Source organism: Agelaius tricolor, unplaced genomic scaffold (genome assembly GCF_023055355.1).
Source record: "Agelaius tricolor isolate 1412-34295 unplaced genomic scaffold, bAgeTri1.0.p SCAF_7, whole genome shotgun sequence".
Lineage (NCBI taxonomy): Eukaryota > Metazoa > Chordata > Aves > Passeriformes > Icteridae > Agelaius > Agelaius tricolor.
In genome coordinates, this window is record NW_027269267.1 from 20,349,961 (window position 1) to 20,373,353 (window position 23,393).

General features: G+C 38.3%; 1 protein-coding gene across 4 annotated transcripts in view; it reads left to right on the plus strand.

Annotated features, from left to right (window-relative positions):
- Positions 1-23,393, plus strand: part of MID1 (midline 1) — a 181,559-nt gene that overhangs the window by 64,141 nt on the left and 94,025 nt on the right. For all 4 annotated transcript variants that reach the window (XM_071430552.1, XM_071430551.1, XM_071430555.1 and 1 more), the window contains exon 2: positions 12,797-13,512. In XM_071430552.1, the coding sequence (XP_071286653.1) occupies positions 12,853-13,512 (660 nt within the window). In that variant the 5' untranslated portion in view covers positions 12,797-12,852. The remainder of the gene's footprint in view (positions 1-12,796; positions 13,513-23,393) is intronic.

Sequence of the window (23,393 nt, forward strand, 5' to 3'; positions counted from 1 at the left end):
AGAAACACACAAGCTGTAGTTCAGCACTTAATCTACTGTTTCTGTGGTGAAGGTGGTAAGTTTCAGCAGAAAGGAGCTATTGGTGCTGAAGTAACTTTTGTTTCCAAAGCTCTTGGTGGGGATCATAAGAACACAAGCGCACAGCTGTGTTGGCTCTGAGCACTAGAGATGTTATCTCGTTAAACTGTGGTAATTTGATTATATTCAGTCATGTATTTCAGTCCTTCTGCTATATGAGAATCCAGCTTCATGTCTAAAGACATTTCTATTGAGGTTTTCATGAATTTCAATAGATATTGAAGGGGAAGAAGGCTAAAAGACATCCATTTTATAGTTCACAGTTGAGTTGAAAAGTGAAAGAAGGGAAATTAGTGTGGCAGAGGATATTTGTTAGATGATTTCATTATCTTAAGGTAAGGTTTTTGATTGATAACTCAAACAAGCTGGCATCACAAGTGACACAAGTACAACTTCATGAGGCCATGGGTTTGAACTCATAATTATTCACTTGTATACATGTGTATATGTGCATACAAGTGCATAAGCAGTGAGAGTATTCTGAAGCCTTTGCTGACAAACCATCACATAGGGATACTCAGCTCTATGAAATCTCTCTGTGTTGTTTGTTGTAACACATGCAGTGTTATCCTCAAACTGAAGTAAATCTCATGCAGGAATTAAGGCACATGTATCAGTAAAATTGAGATTGTTTGAATTGGTATCACTTTTATGATTGGTGTCACTTTTATGATTGATTAAGAAGAAGATTTAAATATAAAATGTTTTTTCATTGAAACTGCTTCAGTCTGTGGCTGGTTGCTGCAAGCAAAGGGCATGAAAAGGCAGACTAACTATAATGTGGACAAAGAGAGCAGCAGAACAGCATCTAATAATCACAGAATCAAGAATCCTTTGAGCTGGTTGATCACAAATGCATCTGGATGAGTACAAGCCAGCATGGCTGGACAGACAGTCCAAAGAAATTACTGATGCTGTTTAATGAAAGATCAAGGACAGGATATGTGTTGAGGAATCTAAAATTCTTCTGTCTAGGACTTGTGCTGTGGCTCCTACTGGGCTGCTTATAACTTGACTTGACTGTAGGTTATGCATGGACATTCAATATCATGGAAAAGCATTCTAATAATCATAATCCCTCTGCACATCTGTCTGGATTTCTGCATGTTCAGTTTGCCTGTTAGAAGCTGCTATTCTACACACAAGTTAACAAACGTTGCCAGCAAAAAGCTTTAAAAACCTTATGAAGAACATGCATTTGTATGAGGTCTCTGGTCTATTGTTTCAAGGAAATGAAATGAATAGGAAATTAAATAATCACAACAGTTGTTTATTGCTTCAAAAGAACAAAGTGCAGGCTCTTCCATGGAAGAAAAACCTAAGACAAGTGTGGGTTTGCAATTTTATGCCCAGATGTCTGAGGTATGTTTTGTTTCACTTTGTTGTGTTACCATTGTATGAAAGAGGGCATTGCAACATGAAAAACGGAGAACACAAGGAAGCAATTCTTTCCTGCTGTTTCCACTTTGTGTGATTTTTTAACACCTTTGTTGGAGACCAAATGTCTGGTGTGACTCAGTCAGGATTCCTCCCGGGCACTTTGGTAAAGCATTTCCAGTTTCCTGCTGCAGTTTGCTGCTTACATACAAGTTAAGTTAAAATTAAAAAAAAAAAAAAGCAACTGCTATCATGTTGTGTTTCACCTGGTGAATCTCAAAACAGTAGGTTCTCTGTGGTGTTTGTAGGAAGTCTTTCACACAAGTGCTGTACTCTCAAATTGTCCCCACTTTTAGCAAACTCCTGCTAGACTTTGCACTGTTATATTTTTGAATAAGATTTGGAGAAAGCACTAAAAAAATAAGTGATTATTTTCCACAAGTCTGTCGTGCAGAGTTCTGCCATTCTGGAGACCAGCAAATGTGGAACTGTTCCTTTTGGGTGTGGCAGGTTTGGCCAGCCCGAGCCAGGCTCCCTCACAGGGCTGGGTGCTGCCAGCCCCGCTCTGGGCTCATTGCCCCAGGGCTGAGCTCAGCCTCAGCCGAGCCGTGGGCCAGCACTGTCCCACCACGGCCCTTGGAGGGATGCTCTGCAGGAAGATCCCTCTCTTCCTGCCTTCACTCCACCAAGGCTGGCCCTTGGGAGGGAGAGGAGGTGTTTTGCTGTGGGTGCAGCTCGAAGGGCTGGCCTCAGGAGCTCGGATCCTGGCGGAGGCAGTTAGGTGGAGCGGGTTTTCCTGCAATTGTAGGGGAGATTTTCCTGTTGTGTTTCAGTCACAACTGTCTTGCAGTTGCAGACGCAGTCAGTGCTGCCACAGGATTCCTGGGACAGTGCTGGGCTCTGCTCCCTATCCCAGCTGGGCTGCTGGTGGTTCCTGGAGGGTCAGCGTGGTCCCTGTCTCCGCAGCGATGCCTCCCACAGAAGATGTAGGGCGGGATCCAGCGGTGGGTATGCGGCTGGGTGGCTTTGTGGGAGTGGAGCAGATGCATATGTGTACGCTTGCCTAATTTAGGAAGTATTTTATAATGTGTTTAGCAGTCCTAGGGAGGAGTTGAGGTTTGCTCTGTTGCTGTGATGAATTATCTTTTTGGTACTGGAAAGTCTGGAAAAAAATGGAACGTTTTTTATCTCATGTTTTCAAACAAGGACTTATTGTCTTGTTAGTTGTCATAAAACCAGTTAGAGAGATAAAGGGGCATTAGCATCTGCATAGTGTTAACAACATCTGGAACATTATAATTCTGTTTTTAAAATAACAGATGAAGGCTGAGATACATGTTTACATGAGAAAAATTTTAAAAATACAATCATTCCCTGATGTGTGCTTCAGTCCTTGAGCAAAGTCTTTCAAATTCCATTTATTTATTTGTAAAGGATGAAGTTACATAACCTAAAGCAATGACATGTTTCAAGTATGATGGCTGAGAGGTGATGTTTTTTCAAAGGATGTGCATTTGGCACCAGTATGCTCAGGCTGATGGTCTGGTCACTACGGTTATTTTGCATGCAAATTCTATAACCACTAAAGCCCACAAAAGGGGCTTTAGCATACATTTAGGAGAATCAGCAGCATGTATAGCTCATAGGTACAGAATCATTGTGTGATTTTCCCAGCAAAGTATTTCAAGAAAAACAGTAGTCTGAGGATAAGATGACATTCAGTGATGTTTGAAAGTAGGTATTTAGGAAGCTGCTGGAAGAAAAAGTTGGAAGCTGTGCAGATGCATACCAGTAACTCTTTCTCAAGTGCTACTCTAGTTATTACAGTAACACTGACCTGCTTGCCAGCTGACAGGAAATGTACAATTTTGTTCTGGTATTTTTGAGATAAACCATGAGGCTTTTTTGATGAAGAACATATAAAGGGATGTAATAATTAAGCTATTGTTTTCTCTTTCCATTCTCTCTTAAAAGTTACTAAGCTATTATATGAATGATGTTAAGAACCTTTTATTTGAGAGGCCTATTGGTCATATTGATACAGTAATTCAGAAGCAGAATTATCCAAATCCAGAAAAATCCCTGCTCAGTGATGTCAGCTGGAAAGAGGTTGCTCTGGGATCATTCTCCTGCAATTCGACTCAGTTTTCTGTGTTTCCTCTTGGATTTTAACTAGATAAAATAGAAATTAAGCATATTTGAAGATATTTATTAGAAGCAAATTTGGCTAAACAAGTGATCGTTGAGCACATAAGAATAAAAAATAGTTGTTAGATTCTCTATTTTCTCTTTTTAAAGCTCAAGAGCACTGGAAAGAGTTGCTTGTTAGTTGATGTAGTCTTAATTTCTTAGATTCTAAAGTTCCTTTCATACCTGGAATAAAATAAACAGATCTAGAAAGCAGAGATCACTTAATACTAAAGAAAAATTCATGTAGACCAAATCAGATGGTTTTAGAGATGGCCATTTCTTTCCATTGATTTCCAAGGGACCCTATAGAGACCAGTTCAGATGAAAGCCACCACTTGCATTTAGGAACCACTATGCAGCAAGAGAGAAGGACTGCATTCTCATATTTTTTCACTTAGTTATTTGCTTACAGGTACTTGCAGATTTCTGTTCTGGACTACTGAGCTGAAGAATGCTCCTAAAAATCACTAATGGTGATTGCTAATGGTGAACAGGAGCCTGGTACCCCAGGCTGTGGTGGCAGATACGTGCCCACGGTGGCCCCGGTGACACCAGTAAGACAGGAGATGTCCCCACTCCTCTCAGAGCAGAACTCAGGGTCTGGCAAGGGCCTGGGTGAAGATTCTCCTTCCTAATGCAGTAGTCCTCCTGCTGGTCCCATTTTATTATTTTCAGACCTGAGCTGGGTGTTTCCTCCAGTGGTGAGAGGTTTCTGTCAGGGATCTAAAACAGATAACCTTCAGACCACAGATACGACTTGTTCCTTATCTTCCATCTTCCCATGGTTCACAGCTAATTAATGACCTAATTAAAATCTTGAGTTTTAAATACACCAATGATCTTAGGGAGTTCAGTGTATTGAGAGTACAGCAGGCATAAACTAGAAGGTGTTAGGCCGTAGGGTGGATTTTTTTTTGCAATACCCAGAATCTCTTTAAATTCTTTGTAAATCTGCAGAGTAGAACTCTATGAAAATGTGTTCACTCCTTTAAAAAAAAAATTTATAGGCTTTTTTGAGGATTGCAAATGAGGACCAGGGAACAGGACAATGAGAGGTTAACACTGTGTATTTTGTAATGTGATTATAAATATAAGGAGCTTTAGTTCATCAAAAATACACCTTGCAGGTAGTTTAAGTTCAGAGCTCTATGTGGTGGTTGAGGTCACATCTTTACATCTGTACCAGTTCCTGGGAATTATTGCTGTTATTTTAAATGCTCTCTGATAAGAAAGCAGAGCCAGATAAGAAAGATATCTCTAAGATAAGAAAGCATAAGAATAGCAGGCTATCCTTCTGTGAGAAATTAAAATGTGATTATCTAGGTGAAGACAGTGATTGTGAACTTTAGTACCCATGATTCCCTTTACTTAGCTGTGGGGAAGGATTCATAGAACAACTTGGTGGGAAGAGAATGCAAGAATTTCTTTCTGCCACCTCTGAAAACTCACAGTAGCTTAACAGCTACAGAGTTTCCAAGCTGCACTAACATATCTCTGTGTGACCCATTGTGACTAGAAGGAATGTGTTGGAACACATAATTTCTGAGTGCTTCTGTTGCTGTATAGTCTATGTTAAAATTCAGGGTGTACTGTGTCACCTAAGGCATTACACAAGCTGGGGAAATGTGGGAGATTTCCAGCTCTACCCAGCAACCAAAACCTTATGGAAACTGGTGGGTTTGGGTGGGTAAAATTATTTTACCTTCCTTTTGTTGTGGAGTGGCATCCATCTATATCAAGGAAGCTGTTAGCTTGAAATGAGTGAGGAAAAAAGAGTGGTAGAAAGCAATTTGTCCCCTTTGGTAAGTTTTTGAGGTTGCTCCATTTGTAGTTTTCCATGCTGCCAGTATCAGACCAAGATGTGAACTTGATATTTGCTCCTATACAGCAATGATATACCCCAGAATAAATACCATTTTCTCAAATGAAGAGTGAGATTTAGTTGAGGAGATTTTTGGAACAGACCTCAACCATAAATTTAATTGGAGATCAATGCTGATTCACATGTGCTAAAGATTAATCAAAATTAAATTAAAATTAAATTAAAATTAATTGTTTTCCTTCCCCTGAAGAATTTTGAGGAAATATTAAATCTTCTATCTAAAGAATGTAAAGATACAAGAGTTGCAAGAACATGAAAACCAAAGACCAGAAAGCATTCCAAGTGTATAGTAATAGAGGTTTATGTGCATGTATAATATTGTATCTAATATATTACTATATATATACTAAATCAGCAACTTATTGATTGCTTTGGGAATTACAGGTCAAGATTTCTTTTTTGTAGTCTGTTAGTTTTTGAGCCTTAGTTATTGTTTTTTCTCCCATGGGCAGGAACATATGATGTTGTGCCAAAAACCTTAATTCTGTGAGATGTTCTTGTCTCACTGAATAACATAACAGGATTCATCTTTTCAAAAATATATTCTCCTACTAGCATATGTTTCAACTGGAAAGGAATGTTGTCAAGGCTTTATAACACTGCAAACAGCATAGCAGGTGTGCTTTTCCTGTATTGATATAATTTAAATGTTGCAAACAACTCTCTCAACATTATGGAAACACTGCATGTAACTTCTAGACAAGGCAGATGATCATTCTTCTGTCAATGAAAATGTATGAATAGGGTGAACTAGTAATTTTCTCTCATGCTGATCATTTGTTTTTGCATATCAGGAGCTGTTGAACAGAAGACTATCCTTTGAATATTTATTAATTCTCACTGCTTTGATAAAAGCCAGTGGGAAAACAAGTATTTGCTTGCTTCGGGGTGTGTGCAGCTTGCTTTCTTTACTGCTACAGTAGTTTCCATTAAACATTTCTAAAAACAAATCTGATGTTGGATCATTAGTTCTTTTTGCACTACTGGCACAAACCACTATTTACATGAATATCTCAGTAGCTGTGCTGTTGGCAATTGCTATCATGGGTACCCACAAGCTTCAATATCTGTGCTGCAGAAGGTAAAATCTGTCATGGACTAAGGACCACCTAGGCTATGCAGGAGTTCATTGGTTTGATTGCATTTGAAATGTTGGTTGAATGGGCTGTGGAACAGTCACATTCACTTGTTGGAAAGAAAAGTTGTTCCCCAGACAATTTTGTGTATATCCTAGAAAATGATAGAAAATGGCAAAAGTCTTTTTTTTTTTTTCTGCTGTTAACAGAAGAAATTGAAACCTGGATGTTTTATTTATAGCCTGTAGCAGGTTTATCACAGGAACAAAAGATAATAACTTTACTTTTATTGTGCACTTAACACAATAAAAGAAAAGAAAAATGTTGTGACTTGGAAAACTACAGCTCTGTATTATGGTAGTAACCTGCTTAAGCATTCCATGGATTACTCAGAAATAGTGTGGCTGCTGACTGCAATTGCCCTTGTACTGTAAACCTAGGATACATACATGAATGGACATATGTATGCAAGCATAACTCATTGCATTACATACTTACATTTTGTATTACATTTCTTTTCATTTTCATATAGTGACATTTTAATATATTTAATTTCCTATCTGAAAAAGTTGCCAAGTGTTTTCAACAAAAGTCTTAGTCTTCAGGTGTTCAATCTTTAAATTAGCCAGTGGTCTTGCGTCCATCCTGTATATGAGTTTGGAGGACCAGGATTGAAATGGCCTTACTGTAGCAGCCATTCCATAGCAGTCTTAACACAGTAAATTGTTAGAAAACATGACTAAAAAAAATGCTATTCGAGCCTGCTTAGGCATATTTTGCCTATAATTCACCAACTCTTTTACCCAGTGCTACTTGTTAGTAAGATGCTTAAAATTTCTGGAATGGCCTACAGTTGCTTCCTCCTACAACAGGACCGAGTTCACTACAATTGAGATGAAACAGCTTTATTCGTGCCATGAGCTCCACCTTTACAAAAGCAGAAAGTGAAGTTTTGTAGGGCATGGTTTCCCACTGCCTTTCCATTCCTGGGTAGATTCTGTTCTCACCTCTCCTGAAGGTTGTAGGACCAGCTGGAATAGAAGAAAAGCGGGAGACATTATGTGTCATGCTACAACATTGCCTGCTAACTTTATTGTAGTAGCTAGGGATTTTTTCAGTGTGGGGAGAATTCTGTAGTGCTTTACTGACCAAAAGTGATCTCAATATACTAGAATTTTTGACACATTCATTTATAAGTGTAGTTTTATACTTGTGGTGAGTTGACCCTGGCTGGATGCCAAGTGCCGACCAAAGCTCTTCTGTTACTCCCCTCCTCAGCTGAGCAAGGAAAATAAATACAATAAAAGGCTGATGGGTCAAGGTAAGGACACGGAGAGATCACTCACCAGTTACTGTCATAGGCAAATTGGGAAAATTAATTTAACTTTTTACCCATGAAATCAGAATCAGGCAATGAGAAATCGAATACCTTCTCCTCCACCCCTTCTTCCCAGGCTTAATTTCACTTCTGATTTTTCTGCTTGTTCTCCCTAGCTGCAGTAGCAGATGTGGAATGGGGGTTGCAGTCAGTACATCACACATTTTTTTCTGCCACTCCTTCCTCCTCAGATGGAGGGCTCTTTATCTTCTTCACCTGCTCTGGTGTGGGGTCCATCCCATTGGAGACAGCAGCTCCTACAAGAACTTTTGCAACATGAGTTTTTCTCATAGAATACAGTTGTTCACAAACTCCAGCATGGGTCCTTTCCACAATGTGCAGTCCTTCAGGAACAGGCTGTTCCAACACGGGTCCATCACAGGTTCACAAGTCCTGCCAGGAATCTGTTCCAGCATGGGCTTCCCACAGGGTCACAGACTCCTTTTGGCATTCACCTGTTCTAGTGTGAAGTCCTGCAAGGGCTGCAGGTGGATCTCAGCTCCACCATGAACAGCTGCAGGGGGACAGCCTGCCTCATCATGGTCTACACCGTGGGTTTGTGTGGAAAAAGTCAAATTGCCAGAGGTTTATGTCCAGAAACGTGACAGAAGTAACTTTATTCATGAACAAGGGAGAGGCCATAGGGAATTTCTCCATGGGGTCTCAAATTGCTGGAGGACGCAGCCTCCTTTTCAGCCTAATTTTCCTGGACCCATCACTCTTTCCATTTCCCCATTGGCTAAGGTACTTGGAAGGTGCAGACTTCCCAATTCACCTATTATTTGTTCCCCTTAACATGCACACACAAACCCCCACACGCCCTGTGTATAACATAGCTCTATTAAATCTTTGTTCTTCTTCTCAAAGTTCAGAAATTTAGCACAACCTTGGCTGAGCAGCTTTCCATGTCCATTGGTTGTATTTTGTGAAACTCGTAATTTTTTCTGTTACTTCCCTACCTACAAGTCCCTGGGCCCTATCTACAAGCAGATTCACACCATCTGTTTGTAAAGACACATTCATCTTATTCCTTTCAAGTTGCAGGGAAATCTGCACCTGGAGCACCTCCTCCCTCTCCTTATTCACTGTCCTTGTTGTCTGCAGGGCTGTTTCTCTCACATATTCTCACTCCTTTCTTCTCTCATTGCAATTGCTTCTCTGCAGTAACTTTTTTTTTCCCTTCCTAAATCTATTATCTCAGAAGTTTTCCTAGTTGCTGCTGGACTATGTCTTGGCAAATGAAGGTGTTAATGCCACCTACAAAATATGTCATGTTTGTAAGCAGAGGTAGAGAGATGCTAATTCCACTAGGGTTAGTAAAATCTTGCAATGAACTAGATTGATGTTGGGATTTTATTTAGTGCATGTTTACAATATACTGCATAACTTATCATTATGTGCCTAGGGGGATGTCACAAATTCAAAGTTACTTAGGTATATTTTTGTTGTTTAAATAACATTTGTTTTGACAATCTCTTTTATTTTGATATCTGCTCTTAAAATTACCTCCTGTGGGTAGAAAAATAACTCTTGTCATTTCAATAACATTCTGGTAATATAATTTTCTGACAATAATTCCATATTTTTGCAAGTAGGAAATTGTGTACTTGAAATTCCTTCATTCCTTTCTGCGTCTGGAGGCTATGTGCATTTCAATTTTTGAGCTGCCTTGAATATGGAATACAACCTTAAGTTGTATTCCATATTATATGCATACATAAACAATGTGTGTTGTGTTTCTTCCAGTTTTCTGTAGCTATGAATTCTCTACCATTCTCAAGGAAGAAAGAAAAACCCAAACTCAGTATGAAACCTTAAGGCAAGGGCCAGTGAGTTTGAAAGATTTTGTAGCTGGATCATCAGCACACTGATCTGTACTTGAGGCACCCACTTAAATGTTAAAGCAGAAATTCAATGGATTAGAGTAGTCATTTGATTGTCCAGAAATGCAGCCTGTCTTTGGTGAGAGGCTCTCAAAGGATTCATTATTCAGTCCTAGATGCGCTGTGTTTTGACTTACTTGCAACTGCAAAAGAAAAGGGGGAAATGTAATTTTTTTGGTCTCTATCAGTGTGCTCAGCTTTGTTTACCTTGGAAGATAGGTTCTTATTCCAAGACGTTTACAGTCTGAGATCAGATTTTGGCACCCTTGCTCATACTGAATAGCATTAGTTAGGGCTCAGCTGCTGCTCATTCAGGTCAGATAGATGAGAGTTAGTCATCAATTGAGATGGTGGTATTTGTGTAGAGCCCTGATGGTGATTCAAACATCTTTCTGTGAGGCAGTGATGCAAATTGTGAGGCAGTGATGCAAATGTTTTTCTGCTGCTTCTAGCTGTTTATCTATACATCTCTTTGATATGAGTACCATAAAAAAGCCTTTGCTTTAAAAAAAAAAAAAAAGCTTTAAGAAGGAAACAGAATGAATGAAACTGGCACATGGAAGAGGAGAAGGAATTTTGTACAGAGAGATTAGCATAGAAGAAAGCCCTGTATACTGAGCGTGGTCCTGAGAAACAAACCTTTAAAGCTGGCAGGTTTTCCCAAGGCTGCCAATAGATGAGAAATGAATAGTTTGTCTTTTTAAACATTGTCTCCTGCCAAACCCAAATCCCCTTCTCCCTTTTCCAGTGCAGTATTCAGCCTGCAGGATAAGAGAATGATGAGGTAGACAGTTGTGGTGTGGAAGGGATTCAAACAATGTGAATGAGATTTTGATCTTTTGGGACTTCTGTGAGACAGAGAGTGAAGAGGAGGAAAGACAAACTGGTCTTCATTTGCAGAAAAGGCTTTAATCTCTTCTGTGCTGTATGGCTATGGCTGAGAAGGGAGTTGTCTTCCTGCTTTTATTAAATTTCCAGACATTTAATTTTGACCAGATGCACCGTGCAATTATGGCAGCTGATGGATAGCTATAAATGAATTAGTCTTTGGCAAACTGAACTTTATTTCAAAAAAGATTAGCATCATGGAAGATACAGGAAAGCAAATTTTGTGATGGGGTCAGTGCATTTTTTAAATGCTCAGATTTCTTGGCAGAATAAAAGGACGCATTAGTGCAAAGAGGCAAAGTATCCTCATTTCTAGGCATACCTCTGGAACAGACGCCTTGCTGCTCTTCCCACACATCAAGGAGGACTAAATACCAATGGTGAAGTCTGAACCTTGCCTCTGTTAGCTGAACTTTCCTTTTTGCTTTGGTTTATGTTGGGGTTATAGGTAGCATTCCTATCACTGCCACCATGCTCCCCACGCTAATTGTCATGAAGTACAGAAGATTCAAGCCTGCTTGGTTCCCAAGGCTGCTAATGAGCCCTGGGCTTTTCTCACCCTTAATGAATCAAGGTTTGTTTGTGGGGGATTCTTGTCCTTCTGTCTTTTTCCCTGGCCAGGGGAGGAGTCAAGAGTTCACACAACTGAACAATGACTTTACAGTGTAAAGACGATGCAGCTGTGCCATCTGAAGCCATCCTCAGTTATGAGCAACAAAGCTTAAATAGATTGTACTGTGAAGAGGTACAGCTCTGTGAGTGTGAAGCATAGCTTTTGCTTCTGCTTCACTGACCCGTCTGCTTGCGGCAGTGACGGGCCCTTGACGGGAGCTTAGGCTGGGAGAGTTGCGTAGGGCGACTCTTTCAAAACCATTCTCTGTAACGCTGAGCACAGGAAAAGAAGCAAAATGAAGTTTCAGTTGATCTCTGATGGGGGTATACCGCTGCCTTCTCCAGAAAATCCCATGCCCTCCATTCAAAAAATCGTTGATTCTAGTCCAAATCCACTTCAGGGGTTTAATAAGGTCACTAAAGTAAGCTGTAGTTCGTAAGTTTTAGCAGTAGAGAGTACTCATACAAAGGGGGATACTTACACAAACTCCTCCTAAGCAAATCACACATTTCTCTATCTCACTACATTTTACTATCCTACTGTCTAGAGGCTTTTCTTGTATTGGAGGTTGGGATCATCACTAATTTGGGCTAAGCTATTGTTTGGCATGTACCTAATTCATCTTCATTTAGGCATTTCACTTACAGCACTGTGTGCTCCTGTGGCTATATTAATCTTACTACAAACGTGTATGTGAGATACTTTTTGGCATATGTATACAGGTATATATGCACAAAAATATAGCTGCACATAAATACAGCTGCATGTGTTTTTGAAATACATAGGAGTATATATTATATATATCATACATATATGTAGGATATCACCTGCTAGAAACATTATTTCTTGTGTTTGAATCCATATATATATTTGCCCAAATAAACAGAGATGTACTCTAAATGCTGTGCTATTGCTATAGTATCAAGTGAAAATTTCAATCTGATAAAATAATAGAGATTTTAAAATTATCGGTTATAATACTCTGGACTAATCCTTGCACAATGCCATACAAAATTGAAGGATTTTTGGTTTTTTAAATTTTACTAATAGATGAGTGAAGCCAAAAGCAGCATCTGCAAAAGAAATCTAATTTTGCTGTAATAGACTTTTGAAGTTCATCATTTTGGATTTTAATAATGCACAGAAACATCTGCTGTTTTCCTTGATTGCATAAAAGAGAAAGGAAAAGAGAAAAAAATTAAGAACATTTGGGTTTTTTCATTCTTAAGTGAACAGAAGGTGGGGGGGGGGAATAGAATAAAACAGTTTAAATACCTTGATGTGTGTATGTGCAGGTTCAAAACTTTTGATTGCTCTCCCGCCTGGCATGGTGGGTTGATAGACCAAGGAGCAGTGGCGAAAGTTGACAACCCCCCATGGCTGACCCCTCATGTTTTCTCTTGCCTAATCGAATTTTACATGTGTTTCCAGATAGCTGATCAGCTTCCCTGGATTTCGCTGACGCCACAGGAAAGCTTTGCCTGAAGATGGAAACACTGGAGTCAGAACTGACCTGCCCTATCTGTCTGGAGCTGTTTGAAGACCCGCTGCTGCTGCCTTGCGCTCACAGCCTCTGCTTCAACTGCGCGCACCGCATCCTGGTCTCCCACTGCGCCACCAACGAGCCGGTGGAGTCTATCACCGCCTTCCAGTGCCCGACCTGCCGCTATGTCATCACCCTCAGCCAGCGCGGTCTAGACGGGCTCAAGCGCAACGTCACCCTGCAGAACATCATCGACAGGTTTCAGAAAGCCTCCGTCAGTGGGCCCAACTCCCCCAGCGAGACCCGCCGGGAGCGGGCGTTCGATAACAACAGCATGTCGTCCTGCGAGAAGGTGCTCTGCCAGTTCTGCGACCAGGACCCTGCCCAGGAGGCAGTGAAAACCTGCGTTACCTGCGAGGTGTCCTACTGCGAGGAGTGCCTGAAAGCCACTCACCCCAACAAGAAGCCCTTCACCGGCCACCGTCTCATTGAGCCTATCCCGGACTCTCACATCAGGGGATTAATGTGCTTGGAGCATGAGGACGAGAAAGTTAACATGTACTGTGTGACTGATGACCAGTTAATCTGTGCCTTGTGTAAACTGGTCGGGCGACACCGTGACCATCAGGTGGCAGCTTTAAGTGACCGCTATGACAAACTAAAGGTCAGTGTTACCTATCAGTTTTTTTAGCCAAGCAGTGTGTGGTTGGGAAGGAAAATACCCTTTGGTTGCATGCTAAAGTCCTCATTCCGGCAGCAGTTGGGAAAGGCAGGTGTGCAATCTCTAATCATATGAGACACACATACAGATCTGTATATGCGCTTGCTCACCATGTAAAAGGTGCCAGATTTTACTTAAGAAAAAATTCCTAACTTGTGTTTGGGTTTCTCTAAAGCTATCAAGAGGAATATGCAGTGCAAAGTACTGTTCAGGTGAATTTTCCTACCTACCTGCAGCTGGCAATGTTTTGCGCTGACTTCACATACGCAGACTGAAATGTCATGCATTCTTTGCACACGCTTTGCTGTTGATCATTTTTCATTAGGTTGCTTTCATTGCGAAAAGCCCTTCACATCACCACTAACAGGAGATGCATTTATCTGTGCTGGCTTCAGGGATGCCAGCTGCCCATCCAGCCAGGGAAGCCGAACGCCGGCTCTGCTCTTCCCGCACTGCCTCCCACCAGGCTCACAGGCAGTGCAATCCTAGTAACAAAGCCAAAATTGTTTCTGATCTTGCAGCATTCCCACGGTTCCTCAAGCTTCTGGAACATCTCCTGCCAGGTAGCTGGGAGGCTCCCGCAGCCTGGTCCTGAGCAGGATGCCCTGGGCAAGGTGGCAGTGGGCAGCCAGGTCTCAGGGTGCTCTGGAGGCTCTCCAGGCTGCCAGCAGAGGCAGAGCTCCTGCTGAACGTTGAGGCCAAGGCAGGTGGCCTCACACCCACCTGGATGTACATTTCTCTCATGCTGATTCCTGTGCTGCTGCAGAGCCAAGGCAGGAATTGGGCATCCCCCGCTTTCCTCCACCCGCTCCCTCCAGACTGTCTGCATGTGCCTGTGTGCAGCTGTGGATGGAATTTTTAAACATGGACTGCAATCCAGAAATCACAAGCGTGGAGAGCAATGTTCATCTGCCAGCCTTCCCAAACAGAATTTTGAACGTGGACAAAACACTGAATTATAGGTTTAACTAACTTAAATACTTTCAGATTTAAGTGTGTGGCTGCACTCATGTCTATGATAACTTTAGGTGCTCGCTGGTGAAATCTGCACACACATTCTGTGCATGTTTTGCCCCTCTATGCTATGCAAACATGCACATCATATTCATATTAACATAATGAAAGACGCTTCTTTACCTGGACCTGGTAACTTCCTTTCATCTCTTAAAGACTTTTTTATTTACCAAAAAGTTGTTATTTTTGCTTTCTTTTTTTTTTTCTGAACTAATTTCTTATTTTAATAGTTTTGTCATTGATAACATTAGCATGGGCCATAAAAGTGAATAGCCACCTGGATTTACTGTGCTTTTTATTAATCCAGTGAGTTTACATCCTTAACAGGTGCTACTATTTAGTGGCATAACAATGTCTTGATTGCCAACTTTATACCAGTAGGAATACACTGCTTAACATGAAAGACCTTCAACATTGCATAGTGGATAAGCATATTTTTGATGATGTAAAAAAAAAAAGGAGTAAACATTTCTTGGTCTTGTTGCACATAGATAATGCAAGTCTTGAAAGAAGACTTTAAAAGGCCTGTCTTCTCCCTTGTGATCTTTGACTATCATACTGTTGATAGGATGAAAATGAGTGTATTTTTTCATGATCTGTGTCTTTTCTGTGCAAAGATAACTAAGCAAGCTCTGAAGCTCAAAAAGATAAATAACATTCACATTGGATGTCTCCCAGCTTAGCTAACCTAAAAGTAAGGCAACTGAAGTTCTAAGCCTACTAAAGTTTTTTACACCAGCCACCTTGAAGACTAATTGAAGTACTAATTTAATGGTTAGTGTAGATTTGAGCCAAATAACTCTTGTCTCAGAATGACAACTCTGAGCATTATTTATATTATTTGTATGATATTTTTGAGATGAAGATTTTCTTTGTACCCAAGCTGAATAAAAGACCTTTGCACACACGATTGGTAGTCCATATGAAATCCTGTTCCTATCATCTTAGTCATGAAGCAGCCTATCTCATGTTGGTAGCACCAGTGATGACATCAGTCATGCCAATTACACCACATGTATGACACATTTATGCTCTGGTCCAGGAACATTTGTCCAAGTGGTTTCCATGCAGATCCAGCATCCATTTTCTATTCACAAGTAGGTAATCTGAAAGTAATGTCTTTCCTTTTCTTGTTATTTCTCCCATCGCAGGAGTTAGTTCTGGTTTACAAATCAATCTTAGAAAAAGAGATTTTTCAGTTTGGTAGATTGGCATTTATCCCTCAGGAGTAGGAGCGATACCAGTTCCACCAGCATTTGGTAGCTGATGGTCAAAAATTTCATATCCATTTCCACATGCAGACCTCTTCCTCTTCCTTCCTTCAGGGTGATATCACCTCCTGAATCACTGGTCTTTTTGAAACATAATATTAGGCATGAGATTGCAGGTGGTCTTTACTAATTTACAGGTAACGTGCACACACCCCTGGCAAATTAAATACTAAAATGGATTAGAAAATCCCCACTCGAGAAAATGGGTTGTTGCTTGCTGTTTTGCTGCTGTGACTTTTTAGTATACATAGGGTTTGATATAGGCTACTCCAATCTTTAAAAAAAAAATCTGAAAGAATGAGATAGCCAGTAGTATAGTGGATCACTTAAAAAAATGTGTGGTTAACGTTACCTTTCAAAAAGAAAAGCTAGCCCACTTAAGGTGACTCTCTTTTGATTTTTCTTTTTTAATCGACACACTACTGGTACTAACAACAGCAACTGGTGCTGTTCTGGGAGTTAAGCTATGCTAATTACTTATATTTTCTTGCAGTGGTGTTGCTAGTGATTTAAACAATATCTCACCCCTCATTAAGCATGGGACAAAAGATTCCATTACAATCTAGCCCCTTTTGTGGCAAAAATGAAGCTCCTTAATTAGGAGTTCTGTACTCTTGTCCAGCAGAGGCGTCTACACTGAAGTGTGTTTAACAGCAAGTGTAACAACAATAGTGGACATCCCAAAATGAGAAAGTGCTTTCCTTTGGCAGTGATATCTCCATCCCTGAGAGGTGCTTCTATTTCTCAGCCTGTACTGGGGCAGGGGGAATTGAGGGCATTTGTGTTCCTTGAGGAGCAATCCTTTCTTACTTAGCGGTACAGCCATGATACCACCTTCGTGCTCTCTGTTGGTGTAGTGCTTATAGATGTGCTTTGGTTTGGTTTTCATTTTTCTTTTTAAAGTTGATCATAAACAGATGCAAATTAGTAATGGAAAAAGCAATAAACCATGACCAAAACTGAAAACAAGAAATATCGGAAATATACTGGTAATACACAAGATTTATGATGTGGTGATCAAAATTGTGATAAAAATAATTTTTAAGAGCAAAAACAATCAAGGTTTTAAATATAGAAAGAATAAATGGCTGTGCTTACCACATCATATTACCGCAAAAATATTTATGGTTAATTTTGATATTGATTCTTCACTTTCTTTTCTTGTTGTAAAAAAAAGAAAATAGCAATTTAAATATACATTCTTTTTTATTTTTTCTTTCAGGAAAAGATAATAAAATTAGTTTTGTTTGATAGATGCACTTAAACTCATGAACATGAGAAAAAAACCCAGTCAGAAAAGATTTATTTTGAACAATAGAGAATATTTGAGGAGGAACAGACTTATAAGGTGTGGATGGAAATATATTACTCATTTAATATTAGCAAAGAGCCATGAAGAGTTATAGCAAAAGAGAAAGATAGTTGGTAAGACGTATTTTGAAATGGTGTAAAGCCAGCATAACATCATTGAAACAAAATTTTTTTATCGGTCTTCATATTTATTTAGAATTTAGCCTCTAACATATATCTTCTTGCCAAAAATAGTTTTGGCATAATTTTTCTAATGCTTAGTCAAGGAAGATCTTTTGCTGAATCAAACTGTTGTAGCTTAGCTTTGGTTCACCATATTTTTGTTTGAAATTTATTAATGCTGAGTTGTTTTGGGCATGTTTATGAAGTAGGGCAGCTCTCTGGATAGCACTCAGCAGTTCCAGAAGCAGAAGGAGATTCTTGTTTGTCTGGTTTTCAGATAGTTTTAGTGATAAAATCCATACACATCTATTTTTCCTAATCTGTTGATTCAGGATGCAAGGATTACTTTTTATATTGTGTGTCAATTCAACTACTCACGAATATTAAAGGAGCAGGAATTGTTTCCACATAGGGAGGAAGGAATTAATCTTTTCTAAACCTTTGACTGTATAAAGGTAGGAGACTTTGTCAAGTCCACACCTACTACAAATGGAATCCAAAAATATGTCTGCTTCCCTGCTATATGCACATTATAGATTGGAAGACTTATGTTTAAGTAACTTTGCAAAGATTCTGGAAAAATATGTGTTGAAACTTTCCAACCATTTTTATATGGCATTATTTTGTAATCTCAGTTGATAATTAATTGATATATTGTGATATTATAAGAATACAGAAATTTAAAATATGTATTCCTACAATGGTGGCCTTGACAATCCAGGAACATTGTTTTCTGGACTTTCATATAAATATATTATGCACATATATATGTAAATATATATCTATATTCATCCTATGCCTGTATTTACAGTGCTTGTGTCAGTATATAAAACCAATACTAAAATTGCATAATATAATATGTTGGCATTTGTGTCTATGTAGAGTTGTCTACCATAGAAATTATGGGTAACTTTCAGTAATGTCTAGCTTAAAGAATATCTAGAATCTTGAATTTGAAGAAACACACATATGCCTGTGTTTAAGTAAAAATATACAGTTTCATATATATGTGTAGGTCAGTAAAAGTATAACCAAAGTCAAAGGTCATATATATTTTTTTAATTAATTAATTAATTAATTAATTTATTTATTTATTTATATAAATTATGCATCAATAGATTTACTTGTTTTCTATTTTTACAATTCTATGCATATATCCTTTTTAATAGCTGAATATTTTAATATCTAAATTTACAGTTTCTCTGCATACTCTTAACTTTACTAACTTTTTATTTAATGCAAGCTATTTTAATAAAATCCAACTGATAGCGATGCCTTTTTGCTTGTCCTAAAAGCACAAGCCAGACCCAGTTAGGTGATAAAAAGAGGTTACCTTTCTAAGGATCTGTAGATCCATAGGTGCACAACTCGTTACGTGGAAAGCACCAAAGATGCACACGTAACATAGAGTGCATACAATTTTTATGTGTTTAGAAAATTAGCATTACTGACAAGAATCTCCAATTAGCGACTGAAATGACAAGGTAATTATTCCCTGATTCTACCCTTTTCTGAATTCCTCCCCACCTTAGATACGAACTAAGCTTTGTTTATAAAAATGTCTCGGAGAGCCGGTTTCAACCTTGGCTTCCCAGAGAATCTAAACTTAGACCCCAGGGCTTGGAGCCATTGGGGAATTTATTTTGTCTTTCTGTCTAATAGAGTATGTAAAGTACTAACTATGAAGACAATATTTGGCTGCAGAGCTGCAAAAATATATGTAAAGAATATAGAGAATATATAAAAGCAAAAAGACAAAAATCAATTCAGCCTCAATATATAAAGACATAGTATGCCAGTGTAATGGTGATATGTGTTATTAAACATTTAGATAAATGGCACCTTCCTTTACATTGTTTGTAACAGATTGAGAGTAGTGCCAGTTCTGCAAGTTTAATATATAGTTAGAGCATCATATCCAACCTGGCAAAGTGTAGAGCTCATGGACTTTCATTATTATTAGATTAGATGCAGCTTCATATTATTATTGTACTATTATTATTAGATTAGATAGTGCTTGATAGATTTTTCAGTGTACAAATTTTTTATGAAATTAAAATGATGAATGGTCACAGTGACTATTATGGAATATTATTTGATATTACTTAATTATTTAACCCAGAAATAGATGCAAAACTACAACTAACTGTCTATGCTTCAGTATTTGCAAAGATCCGAAAATATGAAGTTGTTGCATGGAAGAGGATTGATGTAGGAATAATCTCTTTTACTACAACAATTTTCCATCCACACTTATTTTATTACATTGAAATATAATTACTAAGGCAGACTTTGGAAAATTTTCTCTTTAGCTCAATGTTATCTGCTTTGTTTTTTTCCTCCATTTGGTATTTCTTTTCCAAGTTTAGAAGGATAACAGAAAGTATTAATACAGAATATCAAAATTAGTCTTTTATCAGGGAAGAGTGGGTGTGTGTGTTTATTTTAGACACATTTTGAAGTTCTTCATGTATATGACTGTGGATACTGAATTATGATTTTACAATATTTCTAAGTACTATGAGATTAGGGGGTTTTATCTGCCCAAGTTTCCTTAAGTAATATAAGCCAAATTTTTAAAACTTAATTTCAAAAATTTAACAGTTGGCAAGTCTTCCACATACTGCTTATTTCCTCCAAATTTAGTGGAAATGATGGTGTTGAAGGTCTAATCTATTCAGGAAAAATGAAAGAATTAAACAAAATTGTGAATAGTACAGCATTATCTTTGTTCTCATGACCCTGATTTCCAGGGAAGCCAGACTAGTTCTCAATCTTACGTTGAATAATTTTCATGACATCTTTTTTTGTTTTACTTTTTCTGATCTTACACTACAAACAAATTTCATATCGATCCCAGTATAATCCTTCAAATTTTGGGCTTTACAGCTCTATATCTGTTATGTTTTACTTTGACCCTCTTTCTTAGGTAAAATGTACACTTCCTATCAAAACAACAATACTTGCATGTATCATTAGCACTGGGAACTTTACATAGGGTTAATAACAAACAGTAATGGTCACTAATTTGGAAAGCCTGAATAGTTCATGGCAAGGGAAACTCCTGCAGAAGGTCATGGACTGGAAAGCTGTGCTGGGTTGCTAAAGCACACTTTGGACTCTAAGCCTGATATGGGTGATAAGACTGTGCTCCCTTTCTCTCCCATCTATATTTACCTATCCCAAAACCAGTCATCCAGACTCCCATCTCTGTGGGTGTCCCTTGACTGTCCCAGCAAGAAGTGTTGTCTTTTGCTAGGAGGATATTTTTGCCCTTGAGAGAAAACACCCGCACCAGGAACCTGAGGCAAGGGGATTCCTGTCCTTCACAGCTTTCACATCTCATTTATAATGTTGCTCTCACAAATCTATTTTCCAGTTGTCTCAACCCAGTGAAAATTGAAGCAGGAGCAAGGAAAAAGTTAATTTTATCATAGTGTGACTATACTGAGCTATTCTTACACCTTCTGAAAACACTTTTTTAAGTAATCCTTACACTTTTGCAGATCAAATGCTTAGTTGAACGTATACTGTTTTCACCAGCAGAAAGCTTAGAATATCTTGGTTAGCTAATAAACACGTAATATATATCACAGACTTTCTTGATGATTAGCCTTGATGGTGCCAGCAGGATTGATTTTTATGATAGTTTTTTCTTTTATAATTTCTACAAGCTGGAGTAGTAGTATTACTTTTTTAGATATTTCTTCTTTGTGTAGCATGTTGGTCCTATGCAATATCTCAGTTTACAAGGGTGGAAGGGCTGCATCTACAGGGTTATTTCAGTGCCTCAGACAAATGCACATGAAACACTGGGCCTTTGGGTAGCTTTTGTACCTTACAGATCCCCTCCATTAAAGATGAATATCCATTTTCAGCTGTTCCCAGTTGCCAAGATGTGATTCTTTAGTAGCTAGGACTGCGCTTTCAAAATTTAGAAAATTCTGTGCCCCCTACTAGCAGCTGTGTTTGCACATGCACTGTGACCTCTCTGTAAGAGCTCCCTGAGATTCTTACCACTGAAAATTAGAGAGGGTCAGAAAAAGACAAAAGCAAAGTCCATAGACAGGTTATGTAGAAATGTTTTCCCTTGATCATCTCAATTATTGCTACCCCACTTCCAGAATGGTTGGGCTATTCATATTTTTATGTTTATGACATGAACAAAGTTCTGTCAGTTTGACTAAAACCAAGAGTGTGTAGTGGTTTGGGGTTTTTTCCATGCTCACAAACTTTGCATTTCTTGAGAATTGAAAATTTCCTGTCTAAATGTAGTCTCTGTCTTATTTTTTGAAACTTTGCAATTTTAGATTCCTTAGAGTATGTTAACCATATTAACATAAAGTAGCAGTATGATCCTATAATTATATTTTACATCGTGAGAGAAATCAAATTCAGCACAGATGAGAAAAGTAGCTAGAGTGCATATGACTTTTTCCTTTGTTGTTTATCTGTTCAATTAGTTGTGATATTCAGAATGGTCTTCTAAGTTACCCCAGACCCCTTGTTCATAGCTTTTTAGTGGCCCAGAGAAGAGTGGCTGCAAAAATCAAGTGCTGAAAAAGTCAAGGATAATTTGATGGAATAATATACTATATAAAGTTTCAGATTTACATGACAATTGAGGGCTTTTTTAAAACAAAAATGGAAAAGAAAAATTTTGTGGATATTTGTGACTTTTAGACAGTTCTCCTATACCATCATCTCTGCCGACTACATCTATCAAGTAAAGAAATTAATTTATTTATTTTTACTCTTATTTTTACTATGGTAATCCCCAAATGCTCATTTGAAACAGAAATTCCGATAATATAAGGTCTTTTAAAAGTACTTGAGATGTAATCCCAGCTGCAAGGAATATTCATTCAGCCATCCTTAAACAAAATACAACAGCAAGCATGATAGGTACATAGATATTTTTTATGGTAACAGTAATATTCAAGTGAGCTGTTTGCATCATGTAATGGCCAAATTAAAATAATGTTTGAAATTAATATTGGCTCATTTCACTAGTTAGTGGAAGCATTACTATTTGATTTCATATAATTATTTTGGTTAGAAATACAATAGTCCCACCTCCCCTTGTCCTTATGTTGAAAAGCCTGGATTTTTGGGCTCTTCATCCAAGAGAAGAGGTACCACTGCAGTTTCTGGCTCTGTATGTCCTTCCTTATGTGCCAGTCCAATGAATTACTTCTGATGTTGAAACTGATGTTAGTTACTGCTATAACAGTACACTTAATTGACTTAAATCTACAAACCCTAAATTTGAAAAAAAAAATCCAAAATATGAAAGAATCTCTTATATCTTCTGAGAAATCCATTGTCTTCTAAGTGTTTCAGCTTTAATTTCTTAATGACATTTTGGGTTTGATAGCAAATTATTTTTAAAGGTTTATTCAAAATAAAAGGAAAATAAAATCATTGTACAATGAGAAGAGATCTTTAATGCAAATTATGTATCAGCTCATTACAATAAATAGCAAAATGTGTGGCCTTATTCATGCAATTACTTCCTAGTGCCATACTGCATTAATCATTTCTTTCACCATTGTTTACCATAGGCTCAGCAGTTGTGGGTGATAAATCATTGCTAATACCAGGACAGGTGAAGATGGAAGCATCAATCTGCTCTTAGGCTGAGTGAAGGGCTGGGAGTGTGGGGCTGGGGGGTAGAGCTCTTGCAGCCCAAGACTTATATCAGGATGGGATTGTTCAAATACTTCTTGTTCAGGGGTATACCTAAAACACTAAGCACTACAGCATTTTTTTTATGGTTTACTGTAATTCTACCAGTAGTTCATGCACATTTTGAAGTACTTTATAGATATTAAACTTCTCTTTCTTTCTCAGAAGATAAACACTAATGTATTTGTCTACAAATTAGCTGGAACATCTCTGATAGCAGATAATACTGAAAGATTTCTTAACATACTCAGAGTATCAGAGTTGAGTAAAGCAATGGCTAATTTGAAGCAAATGAAGAAAAAAGAAGTGCTTCTCCAGTTAAAATAATCTAGCTTCTCTCTTTTTTTTTTAACTATCCACACATATACAACAAAACAT